This window comes from Pelophylax lessonae, assembly GCF_965119305.1.
Source record: "Pelophylax lessonae genome assembly, chromosome: 3".
In the NCBI taxonomy this organism is placed as follows: Eukaryota; Metazoa; Chordata; class Amphibia; order Anura; family Ranidae; genus Pelophylax; species Pelophylax lessonae.
This window is the reverse complement of record NC_138770.1, coordinates 660,438,071-660,457,776: the sequence shown is the minus strand read 5'-3', so window position 1 is coordinate 660,457,776 and position 19,706 is coordinate 660,438,071. Positions and strand designations below refer to the sequence as shown.

The window sequence follows — 19,706 nt, the reverse complement described above, 5'->3', positions numbered from 1 at the left end:
CCTCTAGAAGTGTTCTGCCTCTCCAATCTAATCGCAGTGATCCCTGTAACTTACAGTTGTGATGAGATACCGATAACCCACAATTTAGCTGAATTAGCAGACAGTGACTCAATCCAGACAACACCTTGAAGATCTTGTGAAGTTTAAACTGTGAGGATCTTACAGCAATTAACAACGGATAGGTCAAAAGATCATAATGTGATCCACTCCATGAGACATGAGGTTGAGATGCATTACAGGGAACAATGAACAAAGGGTGGAGCTATCTAAACAGGATAAAATTGAGCTATGGGGAGGGGAGGAACCAGGGGCAGAAGAATACATATAACATTTAAAGGCATATCACAAAGCATGTGAAACAGGACAACAAGGTTACGGGGTGAAGGCATCACCAACACCCAAAGGCCAATTTTTCCACACCTGTTGCTTCTATCCAAAGCTTGAGAAAGAGACGCTAGAATTTATCTAAAAAAATTGTTACTCTCTGCCTGAATTTACTATAATTTGGCTTCTTCACATAAGGCTTGCTCATTGTGGTGCAAAACTTTCTTATTTCCATCCAAAGTCTGCCAAAGAGAAACCAGAATTTATCCATGTGACCTAAATAGCTAAGCTAAAACCTGGAAATGTCCTCTCAGCAATAGAGACCAAACTGAGCATGTGCAGCTGTACTACACTCACTGTGTCTCATCTGGACTTGTCCAGAGTGACATTGCCGGAGGGGGAGGATCTGTGCATACAGGATCACACAGTTTTTTTACACAATGCAGAGGAATAATCATTTAGGCTCCACAGTGAGTATAACAAGCATGCTATTGTACATCTACCGACAGATTTTACTGTTGTGCGTTAAATAACACTTTAAAATCACTGCTCCTTTAAAAACTATCTTTTTTTTTGCATTGGTACATGTCCCCCAGGGCAGTACCGGGGGCTCCATACCCTTTTTATGGCCAATAGCTTGCATATAAGCTTTGAAAATGGGAACTTTTGATTTTTCAAGTTCAGGTCCCATAGACTTTAATAGGGTTTGCGGTTCGTGTCTGAACTTTTGCGATGTTTGGGAGTTCCGGCGCGAACCGAACCGGCGGGGTGTTCAGCCCAACTCTAATTATATCTATTAACAACAAAACTACACTTCCTGCGCAAAAATGTAGTGTCCCAGAAATGAGAATTGAGAATAGCTCCAATCAACAGGGATGTGGCCACAAGCCTCACTGCCCTCTTGGACTGGGGATTTCCGAATGCCACAACAAAACACGGACAAAGGAGGGCGCACCAACCTAGTGCATATATTCATATGCACAAAATACAAAAATAGAAAAATATAATAAAAACATAATAATATAATATAATATTTTTATTATATTTTTCTATTTTTGTATTTTGTGCATATGAATATTTGCTTGTTGCCTTCTTACTATATGGCTAAATGCACTGCTATGGGTGCACCCATGGGACTTTAGAAGTACAATTCCTCCTTTGCTGTAACAACTAATGATTTCACCCGACACAGAAAGGCCTCCATACTGAGGTAATGAGGGCTTTTTATATTCTTTGGTATAGATGCATTTGAGTAGAGAAACCTTTGTTTTTCTTTCTCGCCTTTAGTCACTAGAGAAGTTTCCTGTGTCTGCGTTTTTTGTCCCCAACATGGCCGCGATCCGGTCTCCGGATGTTGTCATCACAGAGACGGATGTGACGAGGCGACACGTGATGTCATTATGACACGCATGCGCACCGCATATATGGAGACGCCGGGGATCACCTCTGATGTCATTTCCTTTCCCCTCCACACGTGGTTGAGGGGAACTACACTCTGTAACAGCCGAACCATCTTGGGGATAGCTGCCGCAGTTCCTCTTTTCTCCTGGTGAATTTATGGCAGGTGTAGGAGGATTCAAGAGATGTTGCCATTGTAAGTACTGGGCACCTCCTCTCCTCCCTGCGCCCCGACCTTACATCCTTAGCCCCGAACCCCTATATATATATATATATATATATACTGTATATATATATATAGCTTTGATATTCCCCTTTTTCTCTCTTTTCTATTTTTTAAGTTGGGTATTGGAATTGTATATACTTTCCAGAGACGCTTGTTGCCACAACCCTTGTTTCTCTTCACTGGAACTAAGGGCCCAAGCCCAACTCCTGAAAAACAACCCCGTGCCATAATCCCCCCTCCACCAAATGGTTTGGACCAGTGCACAAAGCAAGGTCCATAAGGACATGGATGAGCGAGTTTGGGGGGGAGGAACTTGACTGACCTGACCTCAACCTGACAGAACACCTTTGGGATGAATTAGTGCAGAGACTGTGAGCCAAGCCTTCTCGTCCAACACCAGTGCCTGACCTCACAAATGGGCTTTTGGAAGAATGGTCAAACATTCCCATAGACGCACTCCTAAACCTTGTGGACAGCCTTCCCAGAAGAGTTGAAGCTGATATGGCTGCAAATGATGGGCCAACTGAATATTGAACCCTATGGACTAAGACCGGGATGCCATTAAAGTTCATGTAAAGGCAGATGTCCCAATACTTTTGACAATATAGTATATGATAATCAAAGACCTTTTTCCCACATTCACATAACATATTTATTTATTTTTCCTATAGGTGACCCTAGGTCTATATCCTTTTCTCTTTTTTCCAATCTTCTTCCTCCCTCATCATAGGCTTAATGCCCCATTTTTCTCCATCGTCCCATTCACACTTATCCTCTTCATTTCCAAGTCCTAAATCCATATGTTAGAGAGATTTGAATGCGTTTTCCATCTGTGTGTGTGTGTAAAGCAGGTGTCCCAATACTTTTGACAATATAGTGTATATGACCAGAAAAACTGTCCAGTGCTCAACTGCAAAGGGTGAATTCCCCTTTATTAAAGGCAAATTTGAGGGCATTGAATATGTTATTTGCTAGCAATGGCCACCTGGGGCACACGCCCTGCAATGGCACCACCTGGGGCACATGCCCTGCAATGGCCACCTGGGGCACACGCCCTGCAATGGCCACCTGGGGAGCACACGCCCTGCAATGGCCACCTGGAGCACACGCCCTGCAATGGCACCACCTGGGGCACACGCCCTGCAATGGTCACCTGGGGCACACGCCCTGCAATGGCCACCTGGAGCACACGCCCTGCAATGGCCACCTGGGGAGCACACGCCCTGCAATGGCCACCTGGAGCATACGCCCTGCAATGGCACCACCTGGGGCACACGGCACACGCCCTGCAATGGCCACCTAAGGCACACACCCTGCAACTTTTGTCCTGTTCCTGCTATTGCTCGTATAAGTTCTGTTTCTTTAGCCTCACACCCAACCACCCACCTGGCATATTTCGTAGAGGTAACACCGCCCACACACGTTTTTGTGATAAACATAAAGTTAAAAAAAGTAAAAAAAATTACTCAACCCCCAAGTAGACACACATACAAAATAAACTTGTGCTTTGGGGGGCGGGGGGGGGGGGGTGCCTATGTCTGAAAACTTTGCCGCGCACCCAGAGGGAGAGCCATAATTCTAGGTACATCATTCACAGTAAAGTGGTTCTAAAGGCTGAAGGGTTTATTTACATGCATTGTATGCATGAAGGTAAAAAACATCCAGTGTGCAACATTACCCCCAGCGCCGCCCCCCCCCCCCCCCCAATACTTTCCTGACTCTGATTTCGCTCCATCGATGTGCACAAGAGCAGTGGCTCTTCCGGCTCTCTCCCGCCTCATGGGCTCAGACACAGCATTGGGAGCCAAACACAGCCAGTGAGGAGGGTGCGGGTGGGGGGGGGACACAGAGGCGGCTCGGGAGTGGGCATGCACAAGTGCCATCATAGCAAGCTGTTTGCTATGGGGGCACATGGCAGCGGGAAACGCCAGTAAGGGAAGGGGGTTGTAAAATAACAATAAAATAACAAACATGGTATACTTGCTCTGTGCAATAGTGTTGCACAGAGCAAGTATACCATGTTTGTTATTTTATTTTTATTTATTTATTTTTATTTTTTATATATATTACCCGAGGCCAGTCACTTCCCTGGGAATATGTCAGGGTTTACAACCACTTATAACGGAAGTTGAAAAATAACAAATTTACTGGCTGGCTCACCAGATAAAAATAAACGAAAGAAAAATTCAAAAAGAAAACTAATACAACCACCACAAAAAATTGGTGAGCTGCAATATACAGTATTACATTTTTATTTTGAGTTTAGTACCGCTATCAGTGCAGCTAAATGTACTACAAAAAAAATAAATAAATGGAAAGGGGAGTTGTAATGACTTTATCAAAAGACATGTGCAGTTCGTTTCGTTCCAAAATGAAATTCTGATGAATTTTCAGTTTTCGGAAATTCAGATTTATCTGAATTTTCGAATTACAATAGTACCGAATTTAAACGAATCCGAAAAACAACAGAAAAAATTTTGACGAAATTCAAATTCGAATGGATATCTAATTAGTTTTGAATTTGAATCATTTTTGATTTGTTTTCCAATTTCAAAAGAGAATAAAATAGAATAGAAAGTGAAGGAATAGAATAAAAAAAAAAATAGGATAAAATAGAAAGAATATAACCATCTTCTGAAATTTGAATTTCAAATAGAATACATTTAAATTAGAATACATAAGAAAAGAATAGAATAGAAAATAATAACATAGAAAAAAATAATGGAATAGACTATAATAAAATAGAAAAGAATATAATTAAAAAAAAATAGAATAGAATATGCTAGAGTAGTATAGAATAGAAAGAATATAACCATTTCCAAAAATTCTAATAGAATCAATTTAAATTTGAATTGAATAGAAAAAAATAACAGACAAAAATTGAATAGAATATAACCATCTTCCAAAATTCTAATTTTTGAATAGAATAGAATAGAAAGAATATAACCATTTTCCAAAACTCAAATATAATCAATTTAAATGGGAATTGAATAGAAAAGAATAGATTAGGATAGGAAGATGGTTATATTATTTCTATTCCATTGTTTTTTTTGTATACTATTCTGTTATTTTCTATAATATTCTAATCTATTATTTTCCATTCTATTCAAAATGTAATTGATTCTATTTGGATTTTTGGAAATGGTTCTATTCTTTCTATTCTATTCAACATTTTTTTTTAATTCTTTTCTTTTTCTATTTCTTTATTCTATTCTTTTCTATTCTATTATTTTCTATTCTATTCTATTCTATTATTTTCAATTTAAATTTTAGAAGATGGTTATATTCTTTCTATTTTATTCTATTTTTTTATTCAATTCTATTCTATTCTGTTCTTTTATTTTGTTTTCTATTCTATTTTGTTCTGTTTTGCTCTATTCTATTCTACTCTTTCATTTTCTGTTATATTCTTTTCTATTCTATTTTTTTCTATTATATTCCTTTATCTTCTTTTCTATTTTGTTGTCTTTGGAAATTGAAAACTTTTCGAATTCGAAAATTAAAACGATTCAAATTTAAAAACTATTCAAAATTAATTTGAAAACTATTGGAATTTGAATCGGTAAATTTGAATTGATTCAAATATGAACAAACAAAACTAATTCCGAAAACTAATTAAACAGATTAAAAGAATATAACTAAACTAATTTATGCAAATAACGAATCAAAACGAAACTAAACAAATTTTTTAATTCTGCGTATGTCTATTTATCAATATAAAAAATATAAAAAAAAATTAAAAAAAACATCTGATTTTGTGTGTTTCAGTTGATGAAGCGTGGGGTAAAGACTTACCAAATCTGAAGGAGCTTCACCTCCAGAAGATGATTCATATGAGGAGATTGGAAGATGAGCTGCTGAAATGGTTTCCACAATTAGAAGTTCTAAACTGTGCCGGGTCCCGGGAACTCTCTTATGTCAGGACAGAAATATTTGAAAATGCTTCAAAATTGAAGTATCTCTCATTTCACGAGTAAGTGTTTATATAAGACAATGGTCATCTACACTCCCCGGCCACTTTATTAGGTACACCTTGCTAGTACCGGGTTGGACCCCCTTTTGCCTTCATTCTTCGTGGCATAGATTCTACAAGATGCTGGAAACATTCCTCAGAGATTTTGCTCCATAATGATATGATATTATCAAACAGTTGCTATAACACAACAAAGAATTTAATTAGCGCAAACAAGCATGTAAACACTTCCTGATACTACCGTGTTTCCCCGAAAATAAGACCGGGTCTTATATTAATTTTGGCACCAATAGTCACAGCAGGACTTATTTTTGGGGTAGGTCTTATTGTGTAATGTGCTGTCTTCTCTCCCCCTCTCCCTCCCTGCCTGTCAGGAATCCCCTGTGTGAACCGAGCAAAAGCGTTTGTAAAATCTTAGAATCCACTCTATTATTAGTATTATATATTGTCAAATGTGTGTGTTCCTGTATTATAATTGTGCCAAATACCTTTATTACAGCGCCGCTCAGCGCTTCCGTGACCCCCTGGAGCTCTCTTCTCTTAGTACGGTATTATATAATGTCCAGTGTTGGGGGTAACTAGTTACAAAGTAACTGATTACAGTAACTACATTACTTTTTTTGGTAACTAATAAAGTAACTAGTTACAATACTAATATTGGTAACTACACTACTTTACTAGGCTATAGGAACGCGCTTTCCTGCGTTACCCAAGCCGTGCGATACAATCGTTATTTCAAAGAATAGAGAGGGATGAAGTTTATGACTTTTTGTTGCACTTTATGTTTTATTCTGTTTTTTCAGGTTTTGTTCTCATGTTTCCCAAAGCCTGTGTTTATACAATAAACTCTATGCAGAAAGAGTGTCATGTATCTTCTTCTACACGGTCAATTAAGAAAGAGGAAAGTAAAGTAATAAGTAGTGAAGTTACTTTTCAAATGCAGTAACTAGTAAAGTAATCTCATTACAATTTACAGAAGTAACTAGTAACTAATTACATTTTTTGAGTAACTACCCCAACACTGATAATGTCCAATGTGTGTGTTCTTGTATTATAATTGTGCCAAATGCCTTCGTTACAGCGCCGCTCGGGGGCTTCCATGACCCGCCTGAGCTCTCTTCTCTTAGCACAGTATTATATAATGTCCAATGTGTGTGTTCCTGTATTATAATTGTGCCAAATACCTTAGGTACAGTGCCGCTCAGCTCTTCCAGTGACCCGCCGGAGCTCTCTTCTCTAAGCACAGTATTATATAATGTCCAATGTGTGTGTTCCTGTATTATAATTGTGCCAAATACCTTTGTTACAGCGCCGCTCGGGGCTTCCATGACCCGCCTGAGCTCTCTTCTCTAAGCACGGTATTATATATTGTCAAATGTGTGTGTTCCTGTATTATAATTGTGCCAAATACCTTTGTTACAGCGCCGCTCGAGGCTTCCGTGACCCGCCTGAGCTCTCTTCTCTTAGTACGGTATTATATAATGTTCAGTGTGTGTGTTTCTATATTATAATTGTGCCAAATACCTTGGGTACAGCACCGCTCTGCGCCTCCGTGACCCGCCGGAGCTCTCTTCTCTTAGCATGGTATTATATAATTATATAATGTCCGGTGTGTGTGTTCTTGTATTAAAATTGTGCCAAATACCTTTGTTACAGCGCCTCTTGTCGCTTCCGTGACCCGCCGGAGCTCTCTTCTCTTAGTACGCGTGTGTGTTCCTGTATTATAACTGTGCCAAATACCTTCGTTACAGCGCTGCTCAGCGCTTACGTGACCCGCCGGAGCTCTCTTCTACGTTCTGAGCACTGCAGAGAGGAGGGGCTGAGATCCCCCCGCTGACAGAGAAGAGAAGGAGAGCAGCGGGAGATCAGCTGAGAGCCAAGCGGCACTGTACTGAAGGTATTTCACACAATTATAATACAGAAACACACACTGGACATGATATAAAACAGTAGTAGAGTGGATTCTAGGATTTTACAAACACTTTAAACTAGGGCTTATTTTTGGGGTAGGGCTTATATTGCAGCTCTCCCCGAAAATCACAGTAGGTCTTATTTTCAGGGTAGGTCTTATTTGCGGAGAAACACCGTAATAGCAGCTGTACACTTAAGGCCAATATTATAACACCCCAGAAGACGATATAGAATACGATAATGCAGCACTAGGAAAGTAAACTCATGAAAAAAAGTTAATAGAAACAGGATACACAAGCTCAGGATGGTGTAAGATTTGCATTAAAAACAGCCTCTTAGTGGATAAATCCATGTGGGCAGCCACAGCCTCCACCACAGACACTACTAGCCACCCACCTTAGATAGTGGACCCTAAATTTACAGGTAGGTCAAACATGCATGCCCATACAAAGTATCAATCCATACAATACAGCCTAGGACAGTGATGGCGAACCTTGGCACCCCAGATGTTTTGGAACTAAATTTCCCATGATGCTCAACTATACTACAGAGTACAGGAGAATCATGGAAAATGTAGTCCCAAAACATATGGGGTGCCAAGGTTCACCACCACTGGCCTAGGATAATCTCCTGGTACAGGTATGGGATCCAGATGAGTGTATTCATTCATAGGTCAGAGTAGATAGTCACATAGGTATAAATAAAAGGTTGCAGCGGTAAACAATAATATGAAAAGTGTTGCGCCAAATCTATAATAACACTTAAATACAAAGTGGTAAGAAGTGCTTCCAGGTGAAAAATAAAGAGTCCACAGAAATCTGTGAAAAAATCTTCAGTGCTTGACACCACTGTGACAATGTGAGGTGAGAGGTCACATTTACTGGTGAAGGGTTGGTGAGCACAGTCACAGTGGTGTCAAGCACTGAAGATTTTTTCACTGATTTCTGTGGACTCTTTATTTTTCACCTGGAAGCACTTCTTACCACTTTGTATTTAAGTGTTATTATAGATTTGGCGCAACACTGTTTTGGGTTTTCTATATTTTCATTGTGTAGTGTGAACACAGTTAGTGGATGCTGCCAATCATTTATTTTAATATTGAATTAATATTAACACAATAATATTAACACATTATATATATATATATTTTTGCATTTATATATTTGAGGGCACTATTTGTTTATCACTTCTCATATTTTTTGCACATTTTATATGCTGCACCATTGTTTTGCGCTGATATTTTCACTTTGTTTATAATATGAAAAGTGTCTGAAAAAAGTGTCTGGAAAAATCAAGTCCATCAATGAATATATTTTACCTTAGTTTCCTGCAGGAGAACACACTATTCTAACTATATACATCCTAACAACCTACCTAGGAGTGTGTTACAGTAGGCAGAAAAGTGCCTCATTATTGGTATCAGTAGGATGAATAGTACCCCATACTTGGTGTCAGTAGCATGAATAGTACCCCAAAATTGGTGTCAGTAGGAAGAATAGTACCCCAAAATTGGTGTCAGTAGGAAGAATAGTACCCCATAGTTGGTGTCAGTAGGATGAATAGTACCCCAAAATTGGTGTCAGTAGGAAGAATAGTACCCCATAATTGGTGTCAGTAGGAAGAATAGTACCCCATAGTTGGTGTCAGTAGGATGAATATTCGTCAGTAGGAAGAATAGTACCCCATAATTGGTGTCAGTAGCATGAATAGTACCCCAAAATTGGTGTCGGTAGGAAGAATAGTACCCCATACTTGGTGTCAGTAGCATGAATAGTACCCCAAAATTGGTGTCAGTAGGAAGAATAGTACCCCATAGTTGGTGTCAGTAGGATGAATAGTACCCCAAAATTGGTGTCAGTAGGAAGAATAGTACCCCATAGTTGGTGTCAGTAGGATGAATAGTACCCCATAGTTGGTGTCAGTAGGATGAATAGTACCCCAAAATTGGTGTCAGTAGGAAGAATAGTACCCCATAGTTGGTGTCAGTAGGATGAATAGTACCCCATAGTTGGTGTCAGTAGGATGAATAGTACCCCATAGTTGGTGTCAGTGGGAGGAATGGTGTCTCATATCAGTGGAAGAAATAGTGCCTGCAAGGGCCAGATAATGGCAAGCAAAGGGCCGTATCTGGCCCCCAGGCCACAGTTTGGAAACAACTGTTTTAGAGGGATCCCACAGGTATGGTATTCACATGGTTACATTGGTCCAAGCTGGAGCTATGTAACTATGTATAAAATATCCATACCAGGAGCTTATCTGTAAGTAAAAACAGGAAAAATGTAATCTCAGCTAAAGGAATGCTTGTGGCATTCCTCCAAAGAAATTTTTATACCCTAACCCTTACATGTAAGTTACGGTTAGTTTTGTGATGGTGGAGAGCCTCTCAGGGACTCCATTGGTGAGATTTAATTGTTGGGTTCCTGGATCTGCACACCTGTTGTGGCCATTATGAGGAGTCTCATTCTTCCTGTTGGATTATTTATTTAGTTATTTTATATCATGTAACAGAAGTATGAACACCCCAAAATAGGCAGGAAAACCTGAAACTGCCATGGCAGGGAGATCTCACAAAGGGGTTTCCTAGAGATGAAAGATGGCTCAGCCCACCAGGTCTACTCATAACTAAAATTTAATTTTTGGGTGGACTGGCCTTTTGATACAATTCTGTTTATTTTGTCATTATAAAGCTGCAGCCTGACTTCCTTCCCTCCTTGGAACATGACTTCTGCCGTTGTAGCTATTGACCTCAGTGAAAATCTATTAGACTGCAACTGTGAACTGGACTGGCTGCTATCAGACCCTGACCGCATAACGCTGCTCAGGTAACAAACGGGGGAAGATATTTATGACATTATTTCATATATTGTTATCAAATGTTAAGATGTAAGAAGGTTACCAGAGAGGATTTTCAGATGGCTCTCTTTTGGTTCTCCATTTGGAGTAGCGATGGAATAAATAAACTCAACAAGATCACTGATGGAGCCATTTGTTTATAAACATTGTTCAGACGGGAAATAAATAGATACACAGTAACACTGTTTATAAAAATTTGTTCAAATGAGAAACACAGAGATAGAGTAACATTGTTTATAAACATTGTTCAGATGGGAAATAGAGAGGTACAATGTAGCACTATTTATAAGCATTGTTCAGATGGGAAACAGAAAAATACAACGTAACATTGTTTATAAACATTGATTAATAGAAAATAAAGAGATACAAAGTAACAATGTTTATAAGCTTTGTTCAGAAAGGGAAATAGAGAGTTAAAAAGTAACACTGTTTATAAACTAGAGAGATACAAAGTAAAACTGGGAGTTATTTACTAAAACTGGAAAGTACTAAATCTGGTGCAGCTCTGCATAGAAACAACAAGCTGAAGTTAGAAGCTGATTGGCTACCATGCACAGCTGTACCAGATTCTTATTGGTTCCAGCATTAGTAACCACTCCCTCCATGTTTATAAGCATTGTTCTGATAGGAAATAGAACAATACAACATAACATTATTTATAAACATTGATCAGATGGAAAATTGAGAGATACAAAGTAACATTGTTTATTAAACATTGCTCAGATGGGAAATAGAGAGATACAAAGTAACACTGTTATATGCTTTGTTCAGATGGGCGATAGGGAGATACAAAGTAACACTGTTATAAGCTTTATTCAGATGGGGAATAGAGAGATACAAAGTAACACTGTTATAAGCTTTGTTCAGATGGGAGATAGAGAGATACAAAGTAACACTGTTATATGCTTTGTTCAGCTGGGAGATAGAGAGATACAAAGTAACACTGTTATAAGCTTTGTTCAGATGGGAGATAGAGAGATACAAAGTAACACTGTTATAAGCTTTGTTCAGATGGGAGATAGAGAGATACAAAGTAACACTGTTATAAGCTTTATTCAGATGGGGGATAGAGAGATACAAAGTAACACTGTTATAAGCTTTGTTCAGATGGGAGATAGAGAGATACAAAGTAACACTGTTATATGCTTTGTTCAGCTGGGAGATAGAGAGATACAAAGTAACACTGTTATAAGCTTTGTTCAGATGGGAGATAGAGAGATACAAAGTAACACTGTTATATGCTTTGTTCAGATGGGAGATAGAGAAAAACAAAGTAACACTGTTATATGCTTTGTTCAGCTGGGAGATAGAGAGATACAAAGTAACACTGTTATATGCTTTGTTCAGATGGGAGATAGAGAGATACAAAGTAACACTGTTATAAGCTTTATTCAGATGGGAGATAGAGAGATACAAAGTAACACTGTTATAAGCTTTGTTCAGATGGGAGATAGAGAGATACAAAGTAACACTGTTATAAGCTTTATTCAGATGGGGGATAGAGAGATACAAAGTAACACTGTTATAAGCTTTGTTCAGATGGGAGATAGAGAGATACAAAGTAACAATGTTATAAGCTTTGTTCAGATGGGAGATAGAGAGATACAAAGTAACACTGTTATATGCTTTGTTCAGATGGGAGATAGAGAAAAACAAAGTAACACTGTTATATGCTTTGTTCAGCTGGGAGATAGAGAGATACAAAGTAACACTGTTATATGCTTTGTTCAGCTGGGAGATAGAGAGATACAAAGTAAAAATGTAATAAGCTTTATTCAGATGGGGAATAGAGAGATACAAAGTAACACTGTTATAAGCTTTGTTCAGATGGGAGATAGAGAGATACAAAGTAACACTGTTATAAGCTTTATTCAGATGGGGGATAGAGAGATACAAAGTAACACTGTTATAAGCTTTGTTCAGATGGGAGATAGAGAGATACAAAGTAACAATGTTATAAGCTTTGTTCAGATGGGAGATAGAGAGATACAAAGTAACACTGTTATATGCTTTGTTCAGATGGGAGATAGAGAAAAACAAAGTAACACTGTTATATGCTTTGTTCAGCTGGGAGATAGAGAGATACAAAGTAACAATGTAATAAGCTTTGTTCAGATGGGAGATAGAGAGATACAAAGTAACAGTGTTATAAGCTTTGTTCAGATGGGAGATAGAGAGATACAAAGTAACAGTGTTATAAGCTTTGTTCAGATGGGAGATAGAGAGATACAAAGTAACACTGTTTATAAACATTGTTCAGATGGGAAACAGGGATATACATAGTAATATTGTTTATAAACATTGTTCAGATGAGAAACTGATAGATACATAGTAATATTGCTTATAAATTTTGTTCAGAAGGGAAATAGAGAGATAAAAAGTAATAATGTTTAAAAAAAAAAGTGTTCAGATGGGAAATAAAGAGATACAAAGTAACATTTGAGCATATACCAGTTTTATAGTGAGACCAAAGGAATTAAAAAGCATCACACCTGTTATTTCAGCATTGTAATTTTTATTTACTTTTTACATTATTTCTTTATTACACATTATAGGGTAATAAAATTATGTACAAAGGTACAAGGTACAAGGGATAACAAGAACAAAAAATAAATATCCAACAGAAACATAGTTAAGTTAATACTAAAATCAGAAATTTTGAAGAACTTGAGCCTAAATAAACAATAAGTGACACAGGTTACTAGTGTAGGCCAGTAGCATTATAAATAAGGTAAGACATTGGAATAACAGCCTCACGACCAGAATGCCTTACTGGGTAAGTTGCCACAGAGATATATAAAGGTGATGTATAATGAAGAACCATTGTTCATGTAAACCAGGGGTGGGGAACCTTTTATCTGCCAAGGGCCATTTGGGTATTTATAAAATCATTCGGGGGCCGTACAAAATTATCAACTTAAAAATGTGCCTGTTATATTTGGTCAAACATTTAATTAACTCCCCCCCTAATGTGATGGCTGCAACTGCTTCTCTTTGGTGAGGTGTGTGATGTTAGCTAGTATTGATGATGTTGCTACTCGCAACTGGTTTTCCAGGTTTGTGTCGGTTAGTCTGGAGCGCAGTCGACTTTTTGTGGTGGTAAGTTTTGAAAAGAACTGCTGGCGGGTACTGATGGTTGGTAATGCTGGTGCGTATAGCTGTCTGGTACTGCTGGTGGGTACAGCTGGCTGGTACTGCTGGTGGGTATTGCTGGCTCAGGCTGGTACTGCTGGCTTGTACTGTGCTGTGGGCACTGCTGGCTGGTACTGCTGTGGGTACTGCTGGCTCTGGCTGTTACTGCTGTGGGTACTGCTGGCTCTGGCTGGTACTGCTGTGGGTACTGCTGGCTCTGCTGTGGGTATTGCTGGCTCTGGCTGGTACTGTTGGGGTTACTGCTGGTTCTGCTGTGGGTATTGCTGGCTCTGGCTGGTACTGCTGGCTCTGGCTGGTACTGCTGTGGGTACTGCTGGCTCTGGCTGGTTCTGCTGTGGGTACTGCTGGTTCTACTGTGGGTACTGCTGGCTCTGGTTGGTACTGCTGGCTCTGGCTGGTACTGCTGTGGGTACTGCTGTTTCTGCTGTGGGTACTGCTTGCTCTGGCTGGTACTGCTGTGGTTACTGCTGGCTCTGGCTGGTACTGTTGTGAGTAATGCTGGCTCTGGCTGGTACCGCTGTGGGTACTGCTGGCTCTGGCTGGTACTGCTGTGGGTACTGCTGGCTCTGGCTGGTATTGCTGGCTCTGGCTGTTATACTGCTTTGAGTACTGCTGGCTCTGACTGGAACTGCTGGTTCTGCTATGAGTACTGCTGGCTCTGGCTGGTACTGCTGTGAGTACTGCTGGCTCTGGCTGGTACTGCTGTGAGTACTGCTGGTTCTGGCTGGTACTGCTGGCTCTGGCTGCTACTGCTGTGAGTACTGCTGGTTCTGGCTGCTACTGCTGTGAGTACTGCTGGTTCTGGCTGCTACTGCTGTGTGTGCTGCTGGCGGGAAATGCTGGCTAGGAGAAGTGTAGCAGCGCCACGCTGGAGGAAGAGGTGATGTTTCCTGTATTTGTCACAGGTGGAGTGCATTTGATAGCTCTCCGCCTGTGACTCACTCAGAATGTCATAACGAAGCACAAACTATACAGGAAGCATTGGCTCCGTTCTGACATATCATCTGAGAGAGACACAGACTCAGCTGCACAGGGGGCCGGACCAAATGACTTTGGGGGCCGCATACAGCCCCCGAATCGTAGGTTCCCCATCCCTGATGTAAACGGAGGGCATCTATGGTCCATAATCCATGATTCCCATTTGTTGGAGAATTTTAGAGTAGATAAATCGACCTTTAACCGGTTGCCGACTGCGCACAGTATATTTACTGCGGCAGTCAGCCCCGGCCAGGCAGAGTGACGTCACTGGGTTTAGAGCCAATAGCGGGCGAGCGCGCGCCCGCCTCAGCTCGTTCACGGAGGAGTGCGGGCGTGTGACCGGCGGACCCGATGTCCGCCGGTCACACTACGATCGTCGGTAGAGCGGGAGAAAGGCGGAGCGGCTTATGTAAACAAGCCGCCTGTCATTCTCCCCTGTGTAAAAATGGAGATCAGACAGTTCTACTATGTAGAACCGTTGATCTCTGTTTTTACACTAGTAGCCATGTCCCACTACAGTTAGAATAACGCCCCTAGGACACACTTAACCACTCCCTGTCCAATACAGTTAACCCCTTCACTGCCAGTGTAATTTTTACAGTAACAGTGCATATTTATAGCACTGATTACTGCAGTAATGTCACTGGTACCCCCAAAAGTGTCAAAAATGTCAGTCAAGGGTCCGATCTGTCCGCCGCAATGTTGCAGTACCGCAAAAAAAATCGCAGATCGCTGCCATTACTCGTTAAAAAAAAAAAACACCAAAAATGACAAAAATCTTTCCCTTTGTTAGTAAACGCGATAACTTTTGTGCAAACCAATCAAAATACGCTTTTTGCGATTTTTTTTACCAAACATATGTAGCATAAAACAAATTGGCTGAAAATAGTAAAAAATTTTGATTTTTACATTTTTTTGGGGGGGGGGAATTTCATATAAAAAAAAGTGAAAAATATTGTTATTTTTGCAAAATTTATGCTCTTTTTTTGTTTATAGCGCATGATCAAAAAATCGCACAGGTGATCAAATACCACCAAAAGAAAGCTCTGTTTGTGGGAAAAAAATGAAGTGAAATTCGTTTAGGTAAACAAGCTACTATAAGGGTGAGAGTAATGAATGTTTGAGGAATATCCAGTGAGGAATATCCAAACCCATTAACCCATTAAGAGAGGCTATAGAGGAGGAATTGAGATAACTGAAGTAGTAAATGTAGCAACTTCAACCAAAAATGCTTGGATGAAAGGGCAGTCCCACCAAAGATGATCTAAAGTTCCTGGTCGTCCACAGTTCCTCCAGCCAGCAAGTTGCAGAAACATTAGGATAGATAGCGGCAAGTAATATTTTATTAATTGGGGTCTTAAAGTGGTTCTAAAGTCAGAAGGTTTTTTTTTTTTTATTTGAATGCATTCCATGTATTAACCACTTAAGCCCCGGAAGATTTTACCCCCTTCCTGACCAGGGGGTATTTTGCGATTCGGCACTGCGTGAATTTAACGTACAATTCGCCCGGTCGTGCGACGCTGTACCCAAATGAATTTGATGTCCTTTTTTTCCCCACAAACAGAGCTTTCTTTTGGGGGTATTTGATCACCTGTGCGATTTTTTGATCATGCGCTATAAAAAAAAAAAAGAGCGTCAATTTTGCAAAAATAACAATATTTTTCACATTTTTTTATACGAAATTCCCCCCAAAACAAAATGTAAAAATCAAAATATTTTTAAATTTTTGGCCAATTTGTTTTCTGCTACCTATGTTTGGTAAAAAAAATCACAATAAGCGTATTTTGATTGGTTTGCGCAAAAGTTATTGCGTTTACTAACTAAGGGAAAGATTTTTGTCATTTTTGTTGTTTTTTTTTTTAACGAGTAATGGCGGCGATCTGCGATTTTTTTTGCGGTACTGCGACATTGCGGCGGACAGATCGGACCCTTGACTGACATTTTTGACACTTTTGGGGTTACCAGTGACATTACTACAGTAATCAGTGCTATACATATGCACTGTTACTGTAAAAATGACACTGGGAGGGAAGGGGTTAACTTTATTGGAGAGGGAGGGGTTAAGTGTGTCCCTAGGGGCGTGATTCTTACTGTCATTGGATGTTGCTGTGTGTGTAACAGCACAGATCAACGGTCCTACATAGCAGGACCGAGTGATCAGTGCTTTTACACAGGGGGGAATGACAGGCTGCTTTGTTTACATTAGCCGCCTGCCTTTCTCCCTCTCTACCCGACGATCGCGAGTGACCGGCGGACATCGGGTCCGCCGGTCACACGCGCCGGCTTCTTCGGGTACGAGCGGGGGCGGGAGCGCGCCTCCGGCGGCGCGCGCTCGCCCCCTATTCGCTCCAAGGCTAGTGACGTACCGGTACGTCACTTTGCCTGGGAGGGGCTGACCGCCGCCATATATAGTCGGGCGGCGGTCGGCAAGTGGTTAAAGTGGAGTTCCGGCCTCGGGGGTCAATTTTAGCTAAAAATACCCCCGGGACAGTGAGGGCTAGTACATTCCACAATGGATAGCCTCTGAACTGTTCCGGGTCGCACTTACCTGTAAGAAGAAATACTTACCTTGAAAAGTTCTTCTCCAGCGCTGCCACCTCAGGTGTGGGCAGCTCAAGCCACAGCGTCCCTCTTCGTGTCCTCTTCTGTGACGTCGGAGTCCCACAATGCACTGCACCGGCCCCGCTCGTCCCTTCCGGTGCAGGCGAGGCATCCCTGCACAGCTTCTGGGCATGCCCAGAAGCTATTTAGCAGGGAATGCCGCGCCTGAACCGGAATTGACGAGCGGGGCCGTTGGTGGCGCATTGACTCCTGGGAGAGATTACATTCAGCTCCCAGGAGTCATACTAAACTGGAAGTGACAGCGCGGGCCGCAGCCGCAGAGGGAGGAAATGGAAGTAAGGTGAGTATATTTTCTTCTATAATAAGGTAAGTGACCAAAAAAATATTGGCAGTATCCATTTCTTTTTCAGGTTGCACTCAGCAAGCGGATGGTCCAAAATCTATTTTTTCGATTTTGAGGCCGGAACTCCGCTTTTAGATAAAAAACATTCTGTGTGCAGCAGCCCCCTTCCCCCTCCACTAATACTTACTTGTGCTCCCTCTTGATCCAGCGATGTTGCAGGAGAGCCACGAAGCCTGGGGACTCTCCCTCCTGATTGGCTGAGACACAGCAATGGGCGCCATGGCTCCCGCTGCTGTCACAGTCAGTGAGCCAATGAGGAGAGATGAATGGACACAAAGAGCAGTGGCTCGACTTGGGTGCCCCCATAGCAAGCTGCTTGCTGGGGGGGCACTCAACAGGAGGGAGGGGCCAGGAGCGCCGGAGAGGGACCTGAGAAGAGGAGGATTGGGGCTGCTCTGTGCAAAACCAACTGCACAGAGGAGGTAAGTATAACATGTTTGTTATTTTTAAACAAAAACAAATAAGACTATAGTATCACTTTAAGTAAATCTAAGCACTTTGAGCCCATTCAGACTAGCGCGACTTATACAGGACCCATTCTAATAGGAGCGACACAAGTCGCTCCGACTTAGAAAAAGGGTCCTGTACTACTTTGGGGCGACCTGGGAGCGACTTGCATAGACATTCATTATGTGAAGTCCCTGCAAGTCGCGCCGAGGTCGCGGTGCACAGCGGTGCACACGACTTTACAGGTCGCCCCCCGAAGTCGGATCGCCTCAGTGTGAACCGGCTCTAAAAGCAACAACTAGCCCAATTGGGCAGTTGTATTGGGATACATAGTAACACTGTTTATAAACATTGATCAGATGGGAAATAAAGAGATACACGGTAACTATGGGGTCAATTCACTAATGTTTACCGCATGGGATAACACAGTCACATGACTCATTTGCATAAATTATTGCATGCCGTAAATTAAGTCCAATTTGTTAAAATAACAATTATGCGGTATTTACTGCGAAAAAAAAAAAATGTTCCGGTAAATATCGCTTTCAAAAACTCTTAAGTCCAATTCACAAATGGACCAGAGAATAAAAAAAGAATACAATATTTACCACCAAGGTTTTGCCGGTGGTATCACATGCAGTATTTATCAAAAATAGCTTGGAGGTTGAGGGGACCCCCACGCTGTTTTTTAACAAATAGCTGGTTGCTAGGGAGCGGACAAGGAAGCCAGCCACCGCTGAATGTAAAAAAAAGCCGATAATTAAAAAGGATGAAAAAAAAAAAAAAAAAACATAGTGCCCTCCCCCCCTCCCCATGCATACCAGGCCCTTTGGGTCTGGTATGGATTTTAAGGGGAACCCTATGCCAAAATTTTAAAAAGAAATGGTGTGGGGTCCCCCCCAGGATACATACCAGGCCCTTACTCGAGCATGCAACCCGGCAAGTCAGGAAAGGGGGGGGGGGGCGAGCTAGCCCCCCCTCCTGTAACATGCCAGGCCACATCCCCTCAACATGGGGGGCGGGTGCTTTGGAGCAGGGTTGCTCTGCCCACCCACCTTAGAGCACTTTGTCCCCATGGTGGACAAGGGCCTCGTCACCATAATCGTGGCTGGTGGTAGTTGGGGTCTGCAGGCAGGGAGCTTATTGGAATCTGGAAGCCTCCTTTAAAAAGGGGGCCCCCAGATCCCAGACCCCCATGTGAATGAGTATGGGGTACTTAGTACCCCTACCCATTTGCCAAAAAAGTGTCAAAAAGTAATAAATACACACAGACAGTTTTTGACAATTCCTTTATTTAACTCTTCCGGACCGCCCGCCGCAGACATACTGCGGAAAGCTGGCCCTCCTGTGCAAACAGATGTAGCCCTACTTCGGTCGTACGCCTGCAGCTAGGGGGCGAGCGTGCGCTGCCGGCGGCGCGCTCCCGCCCCCACTCGGCAGCGGGGACTCCGATGCAGCAGGCAGCCGGCTTCCGATTG

At 41.4% G+C, this 19,706-nt stretch overlaps 1 protein-coding gene across 1 annotated transcript in view; it reads left to right on the top strand.

The window, feature by feature from the left end:
• The window catches only part of LOC309550872 (leucine-rich repeat neuronal protein 4-like), a 33,667-nt gene that overhangs the window by 7,535 nt on the left and 6,426 nt on the right, over positions 1 to 19,706 (top strand). The window contains exons 3-4 of the mRNA XM_082251239.1: positions 5,717 to 5,921; positions 10,520 to 10,654. Of these exons, the coding sequence (XP_082107365.1) occupies positions 5,717 to 5,921; positions 10,520 to 10,654 (340 nt within the window). The remainder of the gene's footprint in view (positions 1 to 5,716; positions 5,922 to 10,519; positions 10,655 to 19,706) is intronic.